Source organism: Somniosus microcephalus, chromosome 15 (assembly GCF_052327205.1).
Source record: "Somniosus microcephalus isolate GS21.2 chromosome 15, FLI_Smic_1.0, whole genome shotgun sequence".
In the NCBI taxonomy this organism is placed as follows: Eukaryota; Metazoa; Chordata; class Chondrichthyes; order Squaliformes; family Somniosidae; genus Somniosus; species Somniosus microcephalus.
Genome location: NC_141001.1, coordinates 109,471,561 through 109,497,500, shown reverse-complemented (window position 1 = coordinate 109,497,500; position 25,940 = coordinate 109,471,561). Strand labels below are relative to the sequence as shown.

Genomic DNA, 25,940 nt, shown 5'->3' with positions numbered 1-25,940 from the left:
CTTATTCCTATCCTCTTTCCTATCCCATCACTATTTCTATTCCTAATCCTATCCCATCACTATTCCTATTCCTTATTCCTATCCCATCACTATTCCTAATCCTATTCCTATCCCTACTCCTAACCCTATTCATTTTCCTATTCCTAATCCTATATCTAATCTGATCCCTTTTCCTATCCCTATTCCAAATTCTATCCCTATTCCTGTCCCTAATCCTACCCCATCGCTATTCCTATTCCTAATCCTATCACTATTCCTAACCCTATTAATTTTCCTATTCCCATCCCATTTCCTATTCCTATCCCTAATCCTATACCAATCCTAATTCTATCCTTATCCCTATTCCTAATCCTATCCCATTGCTATTCCTATTCCTATCCCATTTCCTATTCCTTTTCCTAATCCTATCCCATCACTAATTCTATTCTTAATCCTATCCCTATTCATTTTCCTATTCCTATTCCATTTCCAATCCCTAATCCTAACCCTAACCCTATCTCCAGTTCCGGTGTTGTCACTTCCTGTGCCGGGGCCGGATGTGACGCGGGCGGGCCGGAAGCGGCCAGGCGGTGCGGGAGCGGAGCGGCGGCCATGAGTGTGCCGGCTTTCATCGACATCACCGAGGAGGACCAGGTGAGGGGCCGGGGACCGGGAACCGCATGTCGGAGGGCGGAGAGACAGCGGGCGGGGGCCGAGCCTGGGCCTGTCCACCCCCGGGCCCTGACCCTCCCCGGCCAGCGGCCGCTCAGCACACGTGGGCCCGGGGACTGCGCTGCCGGTGCAGGAGGCTCAGTGACTGCAGTGAGGCCCCGGTGCAGCCGGCGCCCTGCAAACTGCAGCCTGCTCTGGTTTATAAATCAATCACCCGTGTGGCCCGCTCCAGGCCCGATAGTTAGGTCATAATTTATTTTAAAAATTATATCTAAATAACCTGTATGTGATATAAAAACAAAAAATGCTGGAAACACTCAGCAGGCCAGGCAGCATCTGTGGAGAGAGAAACAGAGTTAACGTTTCAGGTCTGGGACCCTTCATCATCAGAACCTATATATGATGAGCTAAATAACCTACATGTGATTGTCTAAATAACCTATGGCTGCCGCGTTTCCTACATCACAACAGTGACTAGACTTCAAAAAGTACTTCTACAAAACAAAAGCAAAATGCTGCGGATCCTGGAAATCTGAAATAAAAGCAGAAAACGCTGGAAATACTCAGCAGGTCAGGCAGCATCTGTGGAGAGAGAAACAGAGTTACCGTTTCAGGTCGATGACCCTTCGTCAGAACTGGAAAAAAATGGAGATGGAACAGGTTTTTAAGCAAGTGCAGGGGCCGGGAAAGGGGGGAGGGGAGGAAAGAACAAAAGGGAAGGTCTGTGATAGGATGGAAGACGGGAGAGATTTAAGAGACATTGAGAGATTAAGAGATATTCAAGGCAAAAGGAGATGGTAATGGGACAAGTTCAGAAACAAAAGATGGCTCTAGATGAAGTGTAAATGGCAATGGCGGAATGATGGACAGCTGCCATGTAGGAGAGAGAAAAAATAAATGGGAAAAAAAAAGGATGGGGCAGAGGTTATGGTCTGAAATTGTTGAACTCTGAGTCCAGAAGGCTGTAAAGTGCCTAATCGAAAGATGAGGTGCTGTTCCTCGAGCTTACGCTGAGCTTCACTGGAACAGTGTAAGAGGCCGAGGACGGAGAGGTCAGAGTGGGAGTGGAGCGGAGAATTAAAGTGACAGGCGACCGGAAGCTCGGGGTCACCCTTATGGACTGAACGGAGGTGTTCCGCAAAGCGGTCACCTAATCTGCGTTTGGTCTCACCAATGTAGAGGAGACCGCATCGTGAGCAGCGAGTACAGTATACTAGATTGCAAGAAGTACAAAAGTTTAAAAAGTCCTTCATTGGCTGTAAAGCACTTTGGGACGTCCGGTGGTCGTGAAAGGCGCTGTAGAAATGCAAGTCTTTCTTTGTGATGATCTAAATAACCTATATGTGATTTGGAATAGGTTATTTAGATAGATTTTTTAATAAAATGAATTTATAAAAAATTATTTGTATGCTTATAAAAAGAAAGACTTGCATTTATACAGCGCCTTTCACGGCCACCGGACGTCCCAAAGCGTTTTACAGCCAATGAAGTACGTTTTGAAGTGTAGTCGCTGTTGTAATGTAGGAAATCCGGGAGCCAGTTTGCACACAGCAAGCTCCCACAAACAGCAATGTGATAATGACCAGATAATCTGCTTTTAGTGATGTTGGTTAAGAGAAAAATACTGGCCTGGACACCGGGGAAAGCTGCCCAGTTCCTCTTTGAAATAGTGCCCTGGGAACTTTTATGTCCACCAATGGTTATATATAAATCTCTCATTTATAACATTTTTATTATATTATATATGTGTGTATTTTACTCGGCTCCAGGAAGTGGAAAGGTGCTTCCATTTTCCATTGTATTAAGCAATCGAGATAATTCTGTTTCTTTCCTCTCCCGAACTACCTTTCTTAAAATTTAATTTAGTTGTCTCTGTTACAGAGTAATTATTGCAGAATATTGATTGATTAGTGGATTTTGTAATGTAACGAGCTTTAGAAGTCAGGAATTGTCTCCCACTATTAATCGGATAGCATTTTGGTGTATTGGTAGAGAAGAATTGTTGCTGGTTGCAAAATATTGTTGTGAAAGCTGAAACGAGCCCAAGCCCAAGACGAATGTACACAAGATCTTAAACATAAGAATTTTAAAATTGCAGGGGTGTAGGGAAAGAGAAGGGGGTTGTGGGACTCCTTCAAAGAGCCGGCACAGGCACGATGGGCTGAATGGCTGCCCCCTGTGCTGATTCATTCTATGACGGGCAGTTTGGCCCAACCACTGTGTGTGAGACTTTATACTCCACATGAGCAGGAATCCTAAACCCGTGCCTGCTCTGTTCCCATATCCCTACATCCTTTGTATATCCACCATATATTTGTTACCTCCTCAAAGAACTCTTATCTGGTTTTAAAATCTTGGCCTTTTACAATTACATTACGTAAAGTAAGACCACATGCTTTCATTGGCCAGCATGTTAAAGTTTCAGACCTGATGGTTACATAATGGATATGTGGGAACAATTACTGGGTAGATCTCTCTCTTAGGCAGTCCCTCGGAACCGAGGATGACTTGCTTCCACATTAAGAATGAGTTTGCAGGTGACTGATGAGCCAATGCGGGACCTACAGTCTCTGTCACAGGTGGGGCAGACGGTGGTTGAAGGGACGGGTGGGTGGGGTGCTTGGGTTGACTTGCGCTGCCTGCACTTGGCTTCCACTTGCTCCCGGCGAAGAGACTCGAGGTGTTCGGCACCTTCCCGGATGCTTCTCCTCCACTTTGTGCGGTCTTGGGCCAAGGATTCCCAGGTGTCGATGGGGATGTTACACTTTTTCAAGAAGGCTTTGAGGGTGTTCTTGAAGCGTTTCCTCTGCCCACCTGGGCCTCTCTTGCCGTGCCGGAGCTCCGAGCAGAGCGCTTGTTTTGGGAGTCTCTTATCGGGCATGCGGACGATGTGACCCGTCCATCGGAGCTGATCGAGCGTGGTCAAAGCTTCGATGCTGGGGATGTTGGCCTGAGCAAAAATACTGACGGTGCGCCTATCCTGCCAATGGATTTGCAGGATCTTGTGGAGGCAGCGTTGGTGGTACCTCTCCAGTGCTTTGAGGTGCCTGCTGTACATGGTCCATGTCTCTGAGGCATACAGCAGGGCGGGTACCACTGCTGCTCTGTAGACCATGAGCTTAGTGCCGGGTTTGAGGTCCTTGTCTTCAAACACTCTCTTCCGAAGGCTGCACTGGCACACTGAAGGTGGTGTTGGACTTCGTTGTTGACAGTAGGCTCCCGAGGTATGGAAAGTGGTCCACGTTGTCCGAGGCCTTGTCGTGGATTTTGATAATCGGGGGGCAGTACTGTGTGGCAGGGGCAGGTTGGTAGAGGACCTTTGTCTTATGGATGTTTAGCGTAAGGCCCATGCTCTCTCACGCTTCGGTGAAGGTGTTGACGATGGTTTGGAGTTCAACCTTTAAGTGAGCGCAGACGCAAGCGTCGTCTGCATCCTGTAATTCAATGACAGAGGATGGGACGACCTTGGATTTGGACTGGAGGCGACGGAGGTTGAACAGTTTCCCATTTGTTCTGTAAATTAGCTCCACTCCAGTGGGGAGCTTACTGAGGAGCTGGAGTGGAGCTAATTTAAAGAACTGGGTGGATAATAACATCGGGAATTCAGGTGATGGGAATTCAGGTGACCCAGCAACGACAGGCCAGTCAGTTTAACATTGGTAGTGGGGAAGCTTTTAGAAATGATAATCAGGGACAAAGTTAATGGTCACTTGGACAAGTATGGATTAATTAAGGAAAGCCAGCATGGATTTGTTAAAAGCAAATCGTGTTTAGCTAACTTGATTGAGCTTTTTGATGAGGTAACAGAGAGGGTTGATGAAGGCAATGCGGCTGACGTGGTGTACATGGATTTCCAAAAGGTGTTCGCAAAGTGGTACATAATAGGCTTGCCAGCAAAGTTGAAGCCCATGGAATAAAAGGGACAGTGGCAGCATGGATACGGAATTGGCTAAGTGACAGGAAACAGAGAGTAGTGGTGAACGGTTGTTTTTCGGACTGGAGGAAGGTATACAGTGGTGTTCCCCAGGGGTCGGTTCTAGGACCACTGCTTTTCTTGATATATATTAATGACTTGGATGTGGGTGTACAGGGCACAATTTCAAAATTTGCAGATGACACAAAACTTGGAAGTATAGTGAACAGTGAGGAGGTAGTGATAGACTTCAAGAAGACATAGGCTGGTGGAATGGCCGGACACGTGGCAGATGAAATTTAACGCACAAAAGTGCGAAGTGATACATTTTGGTAGAAAGAACGAGAAGAGGCAATATAAACTAAAGTGTACAATCCTAAAGGGGGTGAACAGAGAGACCTGGGGGTATATGTGCACAAATCATTGAAGGTAGCAGGGCAGGTTGAGAAAGCAGTTAAAAAACCTTACAGGATCCTGGGCTTCATGAGTAGAATTCTCAGGCTCCATTTTTGTCAGTGGGGAGCTTTTGGAGGCGGGACTCCCACTTTTTGGGTTGTAGTCCTGCCTCCATCGACTTGTGGCCAACCCACGCTATTTTCCCTTGATTGACCTTGTTAAGCCCGCCCAGCGGGCTCAGCAGGCCAATTAAGGGATACCTAGTTACTGGTGACATCAGCGATTGACATTTCATCTGTCAAGAGCTTTTGACAGATGAAGAATCAGCGTTTGACAGCTCTGTGAAGCTGTCAAACACTGACAATCTGTCTTCTAACTTGAGTCCTTCTACTCAGACTCAGTTAGAGATCTCTCCAGACCAGAAAGCAGAGGCTGCAGCTTTTGACAGTTCAGCGGCCATTCTGCTTTCTGTGTCGGTGAGCTGAGGGACTCCCGAGAACTGAAGGAAGGAAGCCTGCAGGAGAAAGTAAAGGTAAGTAAAACTTATTAAAACACTTTACACTTACCTCACACACTTAACTCTGCACACATGCACCCATCACTCACCTGCACAACGGACATCTCGACCCCTGCAGACCGACGGCCCGCCTCGCTAACTTGGCATGGTTCGGAGCCGTGGGACAGCCCACACTTCAAGGCTAAAAATAGGGATTAGGCAAAAAACTGCCTGTTAACTACCTGTTAACAGGCAGTTAATTGGTACTAATCCCCTTCCCGCCTCGGGGAGGCGGCTCCCAGCACAGGTTGGGTACCCGCCTCCTGGGACATTGGCACGGAGGCGGGATGGGTTCCTGCCCCCCGATTCTGCAATTTTCCCGCCTCCTCGGGGCTTGGAAAATCGAGCCCATAGAGTACAAAAGTGTAGAAATTATGATGAACCTGCATAAAACACTGGTTCGGCCTCGGTATTGTGTCCAATTCTGGGCACCGCACTTCAGGAAGGATGTGAAAGCCTTAGAGAGGGTGCAGAAAAGATTTCCGAGAATGATTCCAGGGACGAGGGACTTCAGTTACGTGGATAGACTAGAGAAGCTGGGGTTGTTCTCCTTGGAGCAGAGGAGATTTGATAGAGGTGTTCAAAATCATGAAGGGTCTGGACAGAGTAGAGAGAGAGAAACTGGTGGAAGGGTCAGGAACCTGAGGACACAGATTTAAGGTGATTGGCAAAAGAACCAAAGGCGACATAAGAAAAAAAAATTTACACAGTGAGTGGTTAGGATCTGGAATGCACTGCCTGAGAGGGCGGTGGAGGCAGACTCAATCACTGCTTTCAAAAGGGAGTTGGATAAGTACCTGAAAGAAAAAATTTTGCAAGGCTACGGGGAAAGGGCGGGGGTGTGGGACTAGCTGAAGTGCTCTTGCAGAGAGCCGGCACTGGCCGAATGGCCGTCTTCCATGCTGTAACCATTCTATGACTGCACAAGGAAAAGTAAGATTGCTTCCCTTGTAGGCTTTTCCTCATTGCTTGAATGATTGCATTCCCCCCACTGCTGGAGTTGAGCCATGTCCCCTCAAAATGTTAGGATGTGCCGTCCTTTTGATGCCACCCACTTTTTTTTAAGTTATTACTTTGGTAGCTTACTGAAGCAGCAGTTTATTTGCCTGTAACTAGATTAGCTGAGAGGGAAGGATTGGTACCGATAAACCCGAATACACACAGGTGAAATCACGCACATGAAGCTATTGGATAAACGAGACACGAGGCCTGAGGCGATGGATCGAGGGGTCACAGCGTGTGAAGCAGGCCACCATTTGAAGAATATGAAAATGTCGGACAGGAGAAGGTCATCTAACCTGTCCCGTACAGTTGTGATGCCTTTTGCATCACGATTCGGACACGCCCGACCCATTGGGAGCCATGTCCTGGGAGAGGCGAAAAACCTGGAAAATTCCTCTCCAACCCCTGTCGGCGATCGGAACTAGTCCGGGGACCACATTGGCCATGACTTGTAGTACTTGGCACCAATGTCCCCTTGAATTTATTTTTTTCATGTATGGTCCCTTTAAATTTGCTGCCCGCCCGTGCATCTCTTCCAGCGGCAGGTGTTGGTTCGCGGCCTGCGTGGGACTTTGCGATTGGTGCGCGGCCACGCACCTTAGGGGAAACATTGCTCGGCACCTACCCTTTGTATGCCGCGATCTCTGCCCCAGCCAGGAACTGGTCCAGCTCTCCTCTGAAGCTGTACAGTGAATCAGCACTCACTGAAAGTGCTGGTTTACTTGTTGCTATTCTCTGGGAAATGAACTGCTGAACATCTAACCAAGTTCAACCCTTACATAACTTACAAACTTGACCCCTGTAAATAAATCTGGCCAGTTTGAAAGCATTAGTCTGTTTATGTGGTATTTACCGACTGTTTGAAACGATATACAGGAAACTCTTTATTATCCAGCACCAACGGGACCGGCGCGGTGCCGGTTTATCAAAAAGTCCGGATTACAGAGAGGTATAGTTAAAAGGTACGAGAGCTCCGTACACAGCAACAAATCCAGGCTTCCCTGTTGCTTAGCAACATGTGCAGGAACTCCGGCCACAGACCAAGCATCCCTGTTGCTTAGCAACAAGTGCACGAACCCCAGTTACCCAGCCACAGATCCAGGAACTGCCACTAATATGAAGTAAAACTTACCTGGAGCTACTCCTGAATTTTGCCGGTTAAGAGAGTTTCCTGTAACATGATGGGTAACCATGTAATCTCCATTGCACTATACTGTATGAAGGGGCAACTGACATGGTTATCCCACTCCGTGCACAAACTGGGGAGGTTCTGGTTCATGGAGACTTGGCCTACTTGCAGAGACTGCTTTTCTTCCACGATCAGAAGGACAATGTAGTGCGTGAGAGCCTTAACCATAAGTTTAAAAATGTCACCGACAAACCACACATACTGCTTAAATTATCAGAAGCAAACAGTAGTTAGTAAGAGCACACGAGCCCAAAAGGGTGTGGACAGAGGGTTAGAATTGGTTTATCTGGCAGCAGAGGAAACCTCAGATGCATAGACGACACTAGCTTCCCAGATCCGAAATAGTTTGACAGAGTGAGCAGATCGCTTTGAATCCTCATGAACCCGGGGATCGCAGTACTAGTGGGGGAGCAGTTTTACTGCTGGGACCTTGGGTGAGCTGGACTATGGATGATGATGCTCTAGTGTCATTGTGACCCATCCGTGGTTCCATCAAGACTTAATCCAGACTGGCTCAACTCCAGCAGTGTGTGGAGATACTGAACAAAGGCGGCCAAGTAAAGCTTTGTCATTTTAAAGACCAGAGTTGTTTTAGCTGCATGCCACAGTTGGTCTGGAGTGACATGCTTAAAAAAAAAAAATTAAGGTTATAAGATAATTACTACGAGTTTACTGGCATTTAATCTTCCATTGGTTACCAAGACAAACACAGGTAGAGATGGAATACTGGCCCAGATATTCCGATCGCACACCTGCCGCGGGCGGGGGCCTGCCATCTGGAAAAATCTGCGCCCTTACCTGAGGGCTCCCGGGACACGTACTGTTCCGCTCCTGGGCCTCTCCAGACTGCCGGTGCGCAGGGCCCACATACCCCAGGGGCGCAGGTAGTTCGCAGCATCCCTGGGATCACGTGGGCCATGGGGAACCAATCACAGAAGGGAATCTCCCTTCATACATTTGACAGGACGACTTGTCAAATATATGAATAGGGATCACCCCAAAAACAGTCAAACTTTAAATCATTAAAAGCAGGCCTTGCGCATTTTACCAGGCGTAAGATTTCTACGGGTTTTCTGCGGGCGGAGGGTCTCCAGAAAGCAGAACTCTCCGCCCGCAGAGGCCCTTCTCCAGGGCAGGCGGAGGATCTGTCAAGAGCTTTCTTGACCGATCGGAAATGCTGGTTTCCAGCACATGCCTGAAACCGGCATTTCCGAGGTCCCTACGGGTGGGTACACAGCGCGTATATACCCATAGGGATCGGAATATCCGACCCACTATCAGCATTGCTCCATTTCTGGAGCTGCGGAGATTATGGATAAAGGGGACTATCTGACAGCGATTGAAAACTTTAATTCCTTGTACAGCACTTGTGATCCGAGTGCCTCAGATCACGGGGATGTCGTCCAGAATCATTTTTTCCCTAGTTATAGGAAAACAAGAACTTGAGACTTCCATTCCTTTGTGGAGGGAGTTTTGGGAGTGCCGACACTAAAAACGCTTCAAAGAGCTCTGGCTCCTTTGTGAATTTTCAATCCAGTCCTATTGGACATTTTTATGAACGTTAAAGGATCTGCCATGCTGCATGTGCAGTATACTATGTAACATATGAGGAAGTATTGATGGATCGTTCCTCATGGCTGTAAAGGAAAAGCCTCCAGAAAAGCAGTATATTGCTAGGTTGAATTACTTGCACCTTTAAGTCCACAAAACAAGTGCTCCTGTCGGCAAAACTTGAAGTAATTTAGCAGCTAATTGCTGTTGCAGTGGTGGGGGGAAAGTGTGTCTATAAGTTGGCAGCTGCTTGTAAACCGCCAACATGTCATGGGGTCAAGTAGAGCATAATTGCTGTTGCTGAAGTTAGTTAAGATTTGTTGTTTACAGAGCCAGTTGGTTACAGGTGTCTCGGATACATTAAATGAAAGATCACACTATCTATTAAATAATCTCTTTGCCCGCATCTGAGTGAAGCTTTTCCTCGTTTTTGTAACGTACGGTGAGGTTGGGAGTTTCTTTTTTATTTAAAAAAAAAATTCAAAACTTAAATAAATAATTTGTGTTTCCCAGGCCTCTGAGCTTCGATCCTACCTGAAGTCAAAAGGGGCCGAAATTTCAGAAGAGAACTCGGAAGGTGGACTGCATATTGACTTAGCGCATATCATCGAAGTCTGTGATATCTGTCTCAAGGATGACGACAAAGGTTTGTTTCCCCCACAAATTACCTGGTTCGTTTTGAAGTCTGCACCGCGTTACCTTTTTTGTTCAAGAAGCCTTGGTTCCAAGCAGCGACCTGCTGAAAGGCCATTCTCTGAAACCTTCGGGGACAAGCCTGTGAAGGCACCCGAGAGTGTGGCTGGGCAAGGACAAGTGGAATTTTTGCTGCCGTTTTTAAAAAATATTTTTCTTTACGCATTTTATTCAGATGTGGAGAGTGTGATGAACAGCATTGTGTCTCTGCTCCTTATCCTGGAGACGGAAAAGCAGGAAGCACTGACCGAAAGCTTGTGCGAGAAGCTGCTGAAAGCTCGTGAGGGTGAGCGCCCATCGCTCCGGCTGCAGCTGTGAGTATGCGGTTTGCCTCGGGAGAGGCCATGCCATCAGAGCCCCATCGAAAGTAAAGAATTCTTGACAACTTTTGCCTGTTTTTATTTATTTATTTTTTTTTAAAGTGCACCTGACATGAACTGTGGAAATGGTTGAGTTACTGAACACAGCAGTGTATCGGAACTGAATTAATTAAGGTTCGAGAACAGTCCAGGACAATAAGAAAGCCATTCATCCCAATAAAACTTGTTCCTCTCGTACCCAAATTCCTCCAGCCAACCATCCGCCTGCCCTTTGAAAGCCTTAAAGTCTTTTTCTGTAGCAGCATGTTTGGCAGATGATTCCCAACATTCACCACCCTTTGATTAAAGACATTTTTCTTAATATCTGCTCTAAATTTCAGTTTCACTCGTAAATTTGTTTCCTGGTCCCCCTGATTGATTGTTAAAGTAATATTTTGGGGTTATTTATCTGCAACATTTAATATGTTGCATATTTAGAGAGGACATCTCTTGATCTTCTTTAGATTGTCTCTAATCTTTCCACACAGCTCATATCCTTTATACTCGGGATCCCTTGCTCTTCTCTGCACCTTTTACAATGCTCTTTTTGTAGTGTGATGACTAGAATTGAGACTGCTGTGTGTCCGGCATGACTCATTGGTAGCACTTCAGCCTCTGGGGCAGAAAGTCGTGGGTTGAAGTCCCACTCCTGAGATTTGAGCACATAATCTAGGCCGACGCTTCAGTGCTGTACTGAGAGAGGAGTGCGGCACTGTTGGAGGTATTGTCTTTTGGATGAAACATTAAACTAAGATCCCATCTGCCCTCTCAGGTGAACGTAACAGATTCCATGGCACTATTCGAAGAAGAGCAGGAGAGTTCTTCTGTGACCAGTATTTATCCCTCAACCAACATCACCTTTTTTTTAAAAAAAACCAGATTATCGCACGATTAGCTCGTTGCTGTTTGTGGGAGCTTGCTGTGCACAAATTGTCTGCCACGTTTCCTACATTACTACAATGACTGCACGTCAAAAAGTATTTTGGCTGTAAAGCACCTTGGGGTTGTGAAAGGCGCTACAGGAAACTTTTTTATCCGGCACCGACAGGACCGGCGTGGTGCCGGTTGATCAAAAAGTCCGGATTACAGAGAGGTATACTTAACAAGGTACGAGAGCCCCTTACACGGCCACAGATCCAGGCGTCCCTGTTGCATGGCAACAGGTGCAGGAACCCCGGTTACACAGCCACAGATCCAGGCGTCCCTGTTGCATGGCAACAGGTGCAGGAACCCCGGTTACACAGCCACAGATCCAAGCGTCCCTGTTGCATGGCAACAGGTCCAGGAACCCCGGTTACACGGCCACAGATCCAGGTGTCCCTGTTGCATGGCAACAGCTGCAGGAACCCCGGTTACACGGCCACAGATCCAGGCGTCCCTGTTGCATGGCAACAGGTGCAGGAACCCCGGTTACACGGCCACAGATCCAGGCGTCCCTGTTGCATGGCAACAGGTCCAGGAACCCCGGTTACACGGCCACAGATCCAGGCGTCCCTGTTGCATGGCAACAGCTGCAGGAACCCCGGTTACACGGCCACAGATCCAGGCGTCCCTGTTGCATGGCAACAGGTGCAGGAACCCCGGTTACACGGCCACAGATCCAGGCGTCCCTGTTGCATGGCAACAGGTCCAGGAACCCCGGTTACACGGCCACTAATATGAAGTAAAACTTACCTGGACCTACTCCTGAATTTTGCCGGTTAAGAGAGATTTCTGGTTATTTAGCTGCCGGTTAAAAGAGAGTTTCCTGTATATAAATGCATGTTCTTTTTACTCTAACTGCTACCTGACAATTGCACTTTCAAGCATTAGCCCCTTTGAATCTGTGCCTTTGCAGGGTTGGGTGGCTCCAGAGCAGTTTTCCCTTCTCTCCCCTCCACCACCCCCCTCCCGCCCAAAACCTGCTGTTTCTAATGTTACTCAGATGTTCCGCAGTCCATGTTTTGACATCATGTGAGTGGCCGAGCAGGGAGGCACGTCCTACTTGATTGTTTATACTGGCGGGAAAATTAATTTTTTTTAGAAAAGCTGCAGAATTTGAGTGAAGTTTATTCTGTTTGTTCAGTAGAAAGGAAGGAATAGTTTGAATAAAAAGTACTTTTTTCCCCCCCTTCCCTCCCAAGGCTTTCCCCTTTTAATATCACAGCAACAACACAGCCTCCTGTAGGGAGGGTTAGGCTGGCATGGAGGAAGATAGCCCAGTGTACGAGAGACCCCGACAAACCTTCCACCCCCCACAATTACCCCACCCCCTTCATCGCTGCCCAGATGTGACAACTATATGTTCATGTGTCAGCCGTAGCACCCTCACCACTGAGTCCGAAGGTTGTGGGTTCATAGTCCTACTCCAGAGACTTGAGCACAGAAACCTAGGCTGACACTCCCAGTGCAATACTGAGGGAGTGCTGCACTGCTGGAGGTGCCGTCTTTCAGATGAGATGTTAAACCGAGGCCCCGTCTGCACTCTCAGGTGAACGTAAAAGATCCCATGGCACGATTACGAAGAAGAGCAGGGGAGTTCTCCTCGGTGTCCTGGGCCAATATTTATCCCTCAATCAACATCACAAAAACAGATTATTTGGTCATTATCACATTGCTGTGTGCAAATTGGCTGCCGCGCTTCCTACTTTACAACAACAGTGACTACACTCCAAAAGTACTTCATTGGCTGTAAAGCGCTTTGGGACGTCCGGTGGTCGTGAAAGGCGCTAAATGAATGCAAGTCTTTCTATAAACGCAATAGAATAATGTGCGCAAATACCAGACAAACAATCTGGCAGTGGCTAAGCAGCTACATTATATTCAAATTCTTGTATGTGTGCGCACTCCCTGTACCATTTCACCCAGAAGCTTAGCTTTTAGTACCGACACCACTGAATCTCTTCCATCCACGCTGCAGCCTCTCCATTTGCACTTTGTGTAAGTTCCTCAACTTTACAAACTATTTCTTTTAACTTTTTGTGACGTGTATATTACAGGAAACTTTGTGATATCCGGGACCGGCGTGTTGCCGATCTATCAAAACTGCCGGACATACAAAGTTAATGTTGAAGCATACGGAGGTTTTCATCTCCGTGTCTGACAATAAACACTGTTGCTTAGCAACAGCTTCTAAAGAGTCGGCTGCAGCTGCAAGCATCTGTAGCTGAAGCTGTTGCTATAGCTACAGACCTTGCAGTGCCTGACTGGGAAAAAAAGAACGAGAACTAAAAAAACTTATAGAAAACGGCTCCTGATTTTTGCCATTAGATCGAGTATTCCGGACATACAACCTCCGGATAAACCAAAGTTTCCTGTACAATCATGTCAACATTCAAGTCCTTTAACTTTCTCTTCTGTTAGTTGGGAAGTGAGTTTGGACACAGTCTCCCTAATGGACCTGGCCCCACAGCCCAAATTGCCCACAGTTCACTGCATCAGCAATGTCATTCAGATAAAGCAGTGAGAAATCACAACGCCCCCACTGCACTCTTCTGAGGCTGGGGCGGACACTGAGGCTGGGGCGGACAGAGCGGCGAAAGATTTACTCTTCATCACATGGCGCATGTGACGTGGGAGTGCTTGTCCCAGAGGCAACGTAGGAATGTGTTCGCTTTCTCACCTTAAATATAAACTTTCTTTAACTAACAATGCTTATTGCAAGAACTGTTCTGATTCATTTTGAGCGCACTGGTTTGTATTTGTTATTTATTAGTATGCAATGTGAATGGTGGTCTCTTCTTTAATTAGGTTGCGTAATCTTTTCCATGGTATGGAGGAGAATGCCCCTGCCAGGTACATCGTATACTGCAGCCTCATCAAGGTGGCAGCGTCCTGTAATGCGATTCAATACATTCCTTGTGAGCTTGACCAGGTGAGTCACTGCCTCTTCACGTGCTTTACTTCTCTTTAGTTCGTTCGCTGCTTGGACTTTGGGCCTTGTGTGGGCAAGTTTAGGGCAGGAGAATTTGTTCCAGGCCATTCCCAATATTACTACAGTTCTCTTTCTGGCAGAGCATTCTGCTTGGTGGTGTCCCTTGCCAGCCTGAGGCAGATTGGGATTTGTTCTGTGCTCGCTGGGTCCCGGTTCGGTAACGCCTTAATTTAAAAATTCTCATCCTTGTTTTCAAATCCCTGCATGGCCTCGTCCCTCCCTATCTCTGTGTAATCTCCTCCAGTCCTCCATCACTGACCCCCGTCCCCCTGAGATCTCTGCTCCGCCGATTCTGACCGCTCTATCATCCCTGATTTAAATCACTCCACCACTGGCAGCCGTGCCTTCAGTTGCCAAGGCACTAAGCGCTGGAATTCCCTCCCTAAACCTCTCCGCCTCTTTCCTCCTTTAAGATGCTCCTTAAAACCTACCTCTTTGACCAAGCCTGTCTTAATATCTCCTTATGTGACTCGGTGTCAAATTTTGTTTGATAACGCTCCTGTTAAAGTGTCTTGGGAAGTTTTGCTATGTTAAAGGCACTACATAAATGCAAGTTTTCATATTGTGAGTGCGCTAAGCCAAGTACATGCACTTTGTAACGCAGCTTGTTCCTGTATTGAAAGACCAGTGGAGGAACCTCTGTTGCTAGTTTTGAAGCAACCATTATTAATATTGGCATTTATACTGGGACAGGAAGTATTACCTGATGAGTGATTTACTTACTGTTACACAGATCTACTCTTTCCCCCACCCCCAGTATTGGCTATGTATTAATAATGCTTATGACAAATTTTAAAGTAATTGGGGGAAGGACTTGAGGGGAAATTTCTTCACCCAGAGGGTTGTGAGGGTCTGGAACTCACTGCCTGAAAGGGTGGTAGAGGCAGGAACCCTAACCACATTTAAAAAGTACTTGGATGTGCACCTGGGATGCTCTAACCTGCAGGGCTACGGACCAAGAGCTGGGAAGTGGGATTAGGCTGGATAGCTCTTTGTTGGCCGGTGCGGACACGATGGGCCGAAATGGCCTCCTTCCGTGCTGTAACTTTCTATGATTCTATGAAATTGTCAATCGCAGGAAGAAATTGGTAATCTGAATATTGCTGGTTAGATTGGCAGCCTAGGTAAGATGTGGTAGAAATTTCTCTAATGGGCTGCCATTGCACTTACTGTCATGGCCCTGTGGTCTACATGATGGATACAGTGACAAAAATCAGTGAATAAGTTGTTAATGGTTATCATCTAGGTTCGGAAATGGATAGTGGACTGGAACCTCAGCGTAGACAAGAAACATCATGTACTGCGATTACTTTATGAAGCACTGGTGGACTGCAAGAAAAGGTATCGGCACATTGTCAGTTTAGTCAAGAAAAAATGTATTCATTACATTGCACTTGACGATTGATATTTTCTATCCTTGAGACTTTTGAGGTATTTGTTGGTAGATGGAGTTAAGATACAGAGCCATTATCTAATTGAATTGTGGAACAGTCTCGAGGGGGCTGAATGGCCTCCTCCTGTTCCTATTTTGTGTTGTCTGTTAAACTAATTGAAAACATTGCCAGCTAAAAAAAAAAATACTTTTCCAGTAACTGCTATATTTTGAATGACTTGACTCTGCTTGCACAAGGACTTCAGTGTGGTACTTGGGGATTCTGCTCAGTGTATCTATTACATTATTACGTCAGTTTACTCTGTCCATAGTAAATGTAAAGGCTAAAAGGCTATTAATATTGGGGGAAGCAGTTGTTATGTACAGCCATTGGCAGGAAACAATTAAAGCACTCGAGTTATTCCTCTTTGCACCATCCGCCTCGCTGTCTGGATGTCATGACTGCCAGTTTTCCCGTTGGGTCTCTGTGAGCCACGACTGCTGTTTCACATTCTCACAGAGACGGTCTCCTCTCTCTCTCTAATGACTTTTCCTTTTAAATCCCTTGCCCCAAGCTTTGAAAGTTCCTGCATGAGATGACATTGATGAGCTGCTCGAGCTTTGCTCTGATTTAGAGCCAGGCCGTTCAGGGGTGATGTCAGGAAGCAACTTCTTCACACAAAGGGTAGTGGAAATCTGGAACACTCCCCCCTTCAAAAAGCTGTTGAGGCTAGAGGTCATTTGAAAATTTTTAAACTGAGATTGATCGATTTTTGTTAGGCAAGGATATTAAGGGTTATGGAACCAAGGGCGGGGAGGGGGGTTAGATGGAGTTAAGATACAGATCAACCATGATCTAATTGAATGGCGGAACAGGCTCGAGGGCGATGTTCTCTTTTTTGGATGCGTGGCCCCTTTAAGGGACTGTGTGACTTTCCCTATTTAAAGCCCTGGGAGCTGGCTGTGCGGGAGCTGCAGAGCGCTGCGCAGCTTAAAGGGAACATTGCTCGAGGGGCTGAATGGCCTCCTATGCTCTTTCATTTCTCGCCATCCTTTCTGGGTTGCGTGGCCCCTTCTGTAAAATGTTTACTTACAACTTTAACCCGTGATACAAACCCGCAATTTCTCTCTCTCTCCCGCCCCTACCCTGCACGGGCGTTGAAATGAGAGATGGACGGTGCCAGAAGAGAGCCAAGTTAAACATACTAAAATGCAAAGTGAAAATTGAAATTGTATAGCCCTCAACACGATTGTAACACTTCCTAAAGTTTAATAGTCGGGTTGAGGTGATGGCCTTTGGGAATGTTGAGCATTTGCCTGCCATTCTGAAGCCTTTTGTAGGTAGTAGTGGTCCAGAGTCCGTTGGACAGAAACCTTTTCTTTCCAATGTGTTCCCTTATGTAGATGAGCTAATAATGGTTGTAACCTTTGACCCTCAAAGGTGCAACTTAATAATTGATTTTCCGGTTTACTGTGGATGCGCAAGTTCTCATTCGCATAACTTTAAATAAACATGAGTTGTGGGATAGAAAATTGCAGCCCGACCAAATGGAGGCCCGAACCTTCCAAAAAGCTATAGCTCTGGGAGCTGTGCAATAAATGATAGTGCCCCGGCACCACAATCTGGCCGTGCCCTGTTCCCATACCTGTAGTGGCAGAAACCCAGTACTGTAGCTTTGGAATGCTGGCTGGAGCTTCAGCCAAATCCTAGAACACCAGAATGTTTCCACATTCTCGTGTCCTGGGCCAGTGTACGTGCGTACATCTTATAGAATCATTAGGATAATACAGCACAGAAAGAGGCCACTCGGCCCATCGAGTCTGTGCCGGCTCTTTCGAAGAGCAGTCCAGTTAGTCCCACTCCCCCGCTCTTTCCCCATATCCTGCAATTTCATCTTTTTTTCCTTTCTACCTTCAAGTATTTATCCAATTCCCCTTTGAAGGCTACTATTGAATCTGTATCCACCGCCCTATCAGGCAGCGCATTCCAAATCCTAACCACTCGTTGTGTAAAAAAGCTTTTCCTCATGTCACCTCTGGTCCTTCCACCTAAACAGTTTCATACAGATACGATCTACAGTGTGGAATTCTAGAAATTGCAGCATCGAAGGGGGTCCATTGGCCCATCGCACCAGTGCTAGTGTTAGTTGGTCAGTTGGAGCTACCTACTTAAACCACGTTCCCCTGTATTTTCCCTGAACTGTTTTAAATTCTTATCCAAGCCCCTTTGTAATTATATAATCTGCCCTTGTAAAGCATTCTACATTCTAATAACCCTCTAATCAGTCAAAGTAAATCTAATTTCCCATTTCATTCAGCTAATGGTGATCCCAACTTTATACCCAGTTGCGATCAATTCGCCATCAAATGGGAACAATTTATTATTAACCCGCCAGAACCTTTCAGAGTTTCGACCCCCCCCCACTGTTTGTTGTGGGAGAGGATCTGTTTACTATTAACGCAATTTGCATCGTGCATTAATACATTAAAATAGAAACCTACCGTGCAAATTAAACAATGAGATGAAATGAGGGTGGGGGTGGCGGGGGAGAGAGAAGGTCAAGCTGATTAGGGAGACTGCAGTTTCCCTAACCCAGAACTTTACCACATGATCTCTTTTTATTTGGAAAGTAATGCAAAGATTTGTGCATCACAGTGCAGATGGGACTGGTTAGTCCTCAAACTGGGGTGGGGGGTGGTGGCGTGCATCCCTCTGGCAGGGCGAGGGGGGGGGCGTGGGTATGGTGAGGACGCACCACGAGGCTATCAGAGGAGGATGCGATGGCCCAAACTAACAAGTGCGAGAGTCGCAAAGTCAGAGGAGGTGCATTATGAGATGATCTCGGCACAGCGAGCACCCCCCCCCGCCCGTGCAGAGTTTTGCCCACTCGCTCCGAGCTGGATTGTCAAAGGCCTGGGCGCAGATTGCACCCACCCTCTCGACTGCATATTGACCAGGTACAAAATTGGCAAAGTTTGCAGGTAAAACTAGGTATTGGGCCTGAAATTACGGTGCTGTCGGAAGCCTGCAGAATGGCCCTGCAAGTTCCGGGTTTCCGCATGTGTTTCGCTTGGACAGATTCACCGCATCCGCTACAAAATCACACCCGCTGGCACAGAGTTGAACGAATTGCCCAACTACTGCCCAGCAAATGTGTAAGGCCTTCTTTTACAAGTGTAAGGGTTAGATTAAATGTAAGAATAACATTTTTTAAATGATTTAAACATACACATGCATTTAAAATTAGTTTAGGTCAACTTAGGCCTGTTTTAAAATGCTTAAATTTATTTTTCAAAAGTTACATTTTAATTTTAAATTCTTTAATTAAAGGGTCTTTTAATTAATTTTGAACATGCTAACATTTATTTTTATTTAAGTGGTGTGAATTCTTATTTTTTTGGGTGATTCCTATTATGCTTATGGGGATTCCGTACATAACTGGAATCTCCACAGGCACCATAGGCATCCCCCTTTTTGATTGGTTGACCGGGCCCACGCGATCCCAGGGATGCTTGCGAACCCGCCTGCGCCCCTGGGAACTGTGGTCCTTTAACCAAGCATACGGTCTACAGGCCCAGGACCCGAAGCTCTGGAGACATCAGATAAGTTTGGATTTTTTTTTCGGTTCGGAGGCGTATTCTAGTGGTATGCCTCCGACTGCAAATTCGGGGCCATTTTTTTTTTTTAATTCCCCTTGATTCATCAGTGCAGAAAACATATTGGGCCAGAACTTCGGGTCCCCGCGGGTGAGTACGCACGGGGTACTCGCGCGTAGGCCCAACGAAAGTGCCGGTTTCGTGCATGCACTGCGCATGGGCGGGAAACCGGAACTTCCGTCCCCTTAAAATAGTTATTTTATGTAATTTATATAGTTATTTTAAAAATGTGATTTAAAAAAAATATATATATTTGAAGTTTTAGTGATGTTTTGGGGCTGAATTGTATTCATAGATTTGACAGGCCTTCCTGTCAAATCTATGAATACAGATTCCCCGCTACCATTGGCTCTCCATGGCCCACGTGATCCCAGGGGACGCTTCGAACTAACTGCGCCCCTGGGATACGCAAGCACTGCGCACCGGCAGCTGGAGGAGGCCCAGGATCGGAATCCCACGCGGGCCCACAGCACAACGGCCGGCACGCAAGATAAGTGCAGGTCGGAGGCTTGCACCCATGGAAAGCCTCCGACCCAAATTTCTGGGCCAATAGTTCATAAGAGACAAATTACAGCAACTGGGAAAGCTAGTCCCTCTCAGTGAGCGCTTTACGGGGAATAGAAAAGCCGATAAACATGCCTGGGCTCATCGGTGTAAGCATTTAACCAGTTGGCTTCATCTGGTTGCTCAAGAAAAACCTGTACTTCTAAACCATAGCACAATCCCTGACCGTTCTCAAAATTCAATAAATGAGCCCGCGCCAATTAAACTCGGTGGAAATTCTGAAAATAATGCTGCCTCGTTTCTACTTCTTTTTGAATATCTATTTGATTTACATACGGGATAACAGCATGTGGTGCGTTGCAGAACAGTTGCACATCAAAGGGTTGCAATAAGAGCAAAGCTGGAGCAGCTTATCACTGTCATCTCGTGCCCATGAAGCATTACTTTGTTTGAACACAGTCCAGAATATCTTCCTGCAGATCGTACAGAAACTTAGTGCATGACGAAAGGAGAGCAATTCAGCCCTTGAGTCGGAGTGCTTCCAAATTCGCTGCGACTTCTTAAGAGTTGTTTTACACGAGCTTTTTTTTGGGTTCCAAATCTGAGCTTTCTTCCTCTTTCTGAAGCTGGTTTTCAAGTCCTGTGGTGCTCTGACATCATGACATGACAAGGAAGGAAGAGTTTGGTACCTGCACTGCTGCAGACCTTGTTTACGCTGTGGTTGAGGATTTACAGTTTTGAGTCTGAAACCCCAGCTGCTGGGGCTTCACACTCCAGTTCCCAGTGTGGGCAGGAGTAAGATCGCTTATCTGGCGCTCTATTGACATTCCAACTTAATTGATTAGCTTGATTTGCCGAGCAGTGATATTATACCGAACTACTTCATTGACACCACTTTATTGTAGCTTAACTTAAACATAGGCAGCTTTCCTTTTGCCATAGTTTTCTAGCACATTGTTTGAGGTTTTTTTTAAAAAAATTTTAGAAGAGGTGTATCTTCTATCCCCAGTTATCCACTCATGGGTATAAAGACTGGTTAGGCTTGTATTCCGTGGAGAGAGAAACAGAGTTAACGTTTCAGGTTGATGACCCTTCGTCATGGACCTGAAACATTAACTCTTTCACTCTCCACAGATGCTGTCTGACCGGCTGAGTATTTCCAGCATTTTCTGCTTTTATTTCAGATTTCCAGCATCCGCAGTATTTTGCTTTTGTACTGTATTAGGCTTATATTCCCTTGAGTATAGAAGATTAAGGGGTGATCTAATTGGGGTGTTTAAGATGATTAAAGGATTTGATGGGGTAGACAGAGCGAAACTCTCCTCTGGTGGGGGAACAAAGGGGCATAACCTTAAAATTAGAGCCAGGCCGTTCAGGGGTGATGTCAGGAAGCATTTCTTCACACAAAGGGTGGTGGAAATCTGGAACTCTCTTCTCTTTTCCCCCCCCCCCCCCCAAAAAAAAAGCTGTTGAGGTTGGGGGTCAATTGAAAATTTAAAAACTAAGATTGATAGATTTTTGTTAGGCAAGGGTATTAAGGGTTACGGAACCAAGGTGGGTGGATGGAGCTAAGATACAGATCAGCCCTGATCTCATTGAATGGCGGAGTTGGCACGAGGGGCTGAATGGCCGCCTCCTGTTCCTGTGTTCCTAAGAACTAGTGCTAACCGCCGAGCTACAATTGATTGGTTTCTTGCCAGGTCAATTTGTCAGGTGATGGCATTTAATAAATTAAATCTATATACAGGATACTTTTTTTTTATCTGGCATGGACGGGACCGACGTGGTGCCGGTTCATCAAAAATTCCGGCTAACCGAACGCTATAGTAAAAGATACGGAGCTGAGAGCGCCGTATAAAGCAACAAACCAAGTTCAGAACAATGGCCACAAGTTGCAAGCGTCTCTGTAGCTTAGCAACAGCTGCAGCCACACCCTTGCACAGCAACAGATGGAGGAACGCAAGTACAATATGAAGTAAAACCTACTCCTGAATTTTGCCGGTTAACCGAGATTTCCGGTTATTTAGGTGCCGGTAAATCGAAAGTTTCCTGTAATGAAGATTAAAATCCGACAATCGATGAAAGTAACAGTGTCATTTAAGATAATCTGAAGGGTGTAGTCGTGCTTTGGGAACAATTCCAAATCACTCTCTTCTCTGTTGAATACAATGTCCATATTTCAATCATTTCCCTGTAGAAATGTGCTCTCTACATTTGTGTTCACAGCCAGTCGATGTTGCTTCCTGCTGTTTTGGTCACAGCCATTTATTTCACCTTCTCAGCCAATGCTGACTTTTGTCTCCAGAAATATTTCTCAACTTTTAAACTAGAGGTGTTCAATCCTTGTGTCTTTGTGGGCCGTCCAGATACGTACCATGGTGCCTAGGGGGGTGCTGTGTATAAAGATTAATTTCCGCGTTCCTGTTCATTTGCATGTATGTAAAGTTGGGGGTTTGTTTGTTCCTGGGATGGGGGCGTCGCTGGCAAGGCCAGCATTTAGTGCCCATCTCTAATTGCCCTTGAGAAGGTGGTGGTGAGCTGCCTTCTTGAACCGCTGCAGTCCGTGTGGTGAAGGTACTCCCACCGTGCTGTTAGGGAGGGAGGAGTTCCAGGATTTTGACCCAGCGACGATGTAGGAACGTCGATATATTTCCAAGTCAGGATGGTGTGTGACTTGGAGGTGATGGTGTTCCCATGCGCCTGCTGCCCTTGTCCTTCTAGGTGGAAGAGGTTGCGGGTTTGGGAGGTGCTGCCGAAGAAGCCTTGGCGAGTTGCTGCAGTGCATCTTGTAGATGATGCACACCGCAGCCATGGTACGCCGGTGGTAGAGGGAGTGAATGTTTAAGGTGGTGGATGGGGTGCCAATCAAGCAGGCTGCTTCGTCCTGGATGGTGTCGAGCTTCTTGAGTGTTGTTGGAGCTGCACTCATCCAGGCAAGTGGAGAGTATTCCATCACACTCCTTACTTGTGCCTTGTAGATGGTGGAATGGCTTTGGGGGGACTCGCCACAGAATACCTAGCCTCTAACCTGCTCTTGTTGCCACAGTATTTATGTGGCTGGTCCAGTTAAGTTTCTGGTTAATGGTAACCCCCCAGGATGTTGTTGATGGGGGATTCGGTGATGGTAATGCCATTCATTGTCCAGGGCGATAATTAGACTCTCGCTTGTTGGAGATAATCAGTGGCACTTGTGTGGCGCGAATGTTACCTGCCACTTCTCAGCCCAAGCCTGAATGTCACCCTGGTCTTGCTGCATTCGGGCATGGACTGCTTCATTATCTGAGGAGTTGCGAATGGAACTGAACATGGTGCAGTCATCAGCGGACATCCCCACTTACCTTTTATGATGGAGGGAAGGTCATTGATGAAACAGCTGAAGCTGGTTGGGCCCAGGACACTGCCCTGAGGAACTCCTGCAGCGATGTCCTGGGGCTGTGACCTCCAACAACTACAACCATCTTCTTTTGTGCTAGGTAAGACTCCAGCCAGTGGGGAGTTTGCCCCCTGATTCCCATTGACTTCGGTTTTACTAGGGCTCCTTGATGCCAGACTTGGTCAAATGCTGCCTTGATGTCAAGGGCAGTCACTCTCACCTCACCTCTGGAACTCAGCCCTTCTGTCCATGTTTGGACCAAGGCTGTAATGAGGTCAGGAGCCGAGTGGTCTTGGCGGAACCCAAACTGATAATCGGTGAGCAGGTTATTGGTGAGTAAGTGCTGCTTGAAAGCACTGTTGATGACACCTTCCATCACTTTGCTGATGATTGAGAGTAGACTGATGGGGTGGTAATTGGCTGGATTGGATTTGTCCTGCTTTTTGTGGACAGGACATACCTGGGCAGTTTTCCACATTGTCGGATAGATGCCAGTGTTGTAGCTATACTGGAACAGCTTGGCTAGAGGCGCGGCTAGTTCTGGAGTGCAAGTCTTCAGCACGACAGCCGGGATGTTGTCGGGGCCCACAGCCTTTGCTGGTATCCAGTGTGCTCGGCCGTTTCTTGATATCACGTGGAGTGAATCGAATTGGCTGAAGACTGGCTTCTGTGATGGTGGGGACCTCGGAGGAGGCCACTATTGATCATCAACTCGGCACTTCTGGCTGAAGATGGTTGCAAACGCTTCAGCCTTGTCTTTTGCACTCGCGTGCTGGGCTCCGTCATCATTGAGGATGGGGATATTCCTGGAGCCTCCTCCTCCCATTAGTTGTTTAATGATCCACCACCATTCACGACTGGATGTGGCAGGAGGACTGCAGAGCTTTGATCTGATCTGATGATTGTGGATCGCTTAGCTCTGTCTATAGCATGCTGCTTCCGCTGTTTAGCATGCATGTAGTCCTGTGTTGCAGCATCCCCAGGTTGGCACCTCATTTTTAAGAACGCCTAATGGTGCTCCTGGCATGCTCTTATACACTCCTTATTGAACCAGGATTGGTCCCCTGGCTTGATGGTAATGGTAGAGTGAGGGATATGCCGGGCCATGAGGTTACAGATTGTGGTGGAATACAATTCTGCTGTTGCTGATGGCCCACAGTGCCTCATGGATGCCCAGTTTTCTGTTCTGAATCTATCCCATTGAGCACGGTGGTAGTGCCACACAACATAATGGAGGGTGTCCTCAGTGTGAAGATGAGATTTTGTCTCCACAAGGACTGTGCGGTGGTCACTGCTACCAATACAGTCCTGGGCTGTTGCATCTGCGACAGGTAGATTGGTGAGGACGAGATCAAGTAGGTTTTTCCCTCGTGTTGATTCTCTCACCACCTGCCGCAGTCCTAGTCTAGCAGCTATGTCCTTCAGGACTCAGCCAGCAGTGGTGCTACCGAACCACTCTTGGTGATGGAACATTGATGTGTAGAACCAGGATGCTTGGGTCTTGAGAATGGGATTGCTGGGGCATGGTGCTGCGCGCCAGGCAGCAGATTGAGCACCTCTGTTTCTAGCCTCCGTTCAAGCATTCGAGGTTTAGTTCCAAGTTCCTTTTTTTCTTCTGATCCCTGCCTGTTGCACATCGTAATATTCTACTATGCCAGAAACCGACATATTCTGGGAGCCCTGACAAATCTGCTGCTCTGGAAACCTCAGCATTGCTGGAATGCTGATACCATGTTGAAATCTATCAAGAGGAAGGGGACGGCTGGTGTTTGAAGTGGTTCTGCAGCAATTGCTGATGATTCCCTTCAGTGTATAAAGTTAACCAACCACCAAGAATAACTTGGGGGAAGAGGTTTGCTTTCTGTCATTGGGGTCGTTGCACTGGCAACCCATTGATGTCCTGCTTCATTTGGTGAAGTTGCCTGTGTTTTGGCTGTGGCGAAATAGCAAGGGTGTGGGGGCTAATTGCACGGCTCTTTCAAAGAACCAGCATGGGTACAATGGGGCGAATGTCCTTCTGTGCTGTATGATTCTTGCTTGGACAAGTCATGCAATAGTTTCTTTTTTTTTAAAATCCCATGGCAGCGATATTTTAGAGTTTGTAAGTGTCAAATCGCCATCCCAAATTAAAACCTGACCCAGTTTGTATTTTTCCTTTATTTTGATCTCCCATCACTGTCTCTCGAGGGATGTTGTCACTTCCTATAAAACTTGATGTATGTGTTCTTGTGTTTTTCACTTTGTAGTTTTGATCTTGTTAATCTTTTGATCTGCATACTTAAACCAACATCTTCAACCCCAGCTGGGTAACATATAATACAATTTATGCCTTCTGTAGTTTGTTACAAACCGCCATGTCAGATTCTGGGACATTTGGATCTAGTTTCCTTGAAAGGCACTCCAAAATGGCAACCCTAGATTGTAACAAATTTGATGCATAAATGTGCTGGTTTTAGCAGGAGGAGATAAATGCGTACATTTTTTTTTAAGCTTTTAAATCAACAGAAGTGCCAGTTTTCTTTTTCTTCTTGAAAGACAGCTGCAAAATCTATTAACTTTGAAAGAGAACGGGAAAGCGCTTGAATGTCACGATGAAGTATGAATTAGCTGCGTGTCATAGGAAGTGACTCAGAGCAAGTCTGAAAAGTACACAGGAAAGCGGCCTTGTGTCTTGTGTCTAACGGGTGAACCTCTGCACACTTGCAGATGTTTTTGCCAAGTGAATAATGAGGCAAGATTTACAAGTGTGCACACTGAACTGAGCAGGCCAGTCATGCACTTAGTGGACTTTTGATCCAGTTTTCGAGTGCA

General features: G+C 46.6%; 1 protein-coding gene across 1 annotated transcript in view; it reads left to right on the top strand.

Moving 5' to 3' along the window:
- Nucleotides 1-518: 518 nt before the first annotated feature.
- Nucleotides 519-25,940, top strand: part of eif3m (eukaryotic translation initiation factor 3, subunit M) — a 50,767-nt gene continuing 25,345 nt past the window's right edge. The window contains exons 1-5 of the mRNA XM_086008259.1: nt 519-633; nt 9,772-9,904; nt 10,127-10,265; nt 14,040-14,163; nt 15,470-15,564. Coding sequence (XP_085864385.1) covers nt 592-633; nt 9,772-9,904; nt 10,127-10,265; nt 14,040-14,163; nt 15,470-15,564 — 533 coding nt within the window. The 5' untranslated portion in view covers nt 519-591. The remainder of the gene's footprint in view (nt 634-9,771; nt 9,905-10,126; nt 10,266-14,039; nt 14,164-15,469; nt 15,565-25,940) is intronic.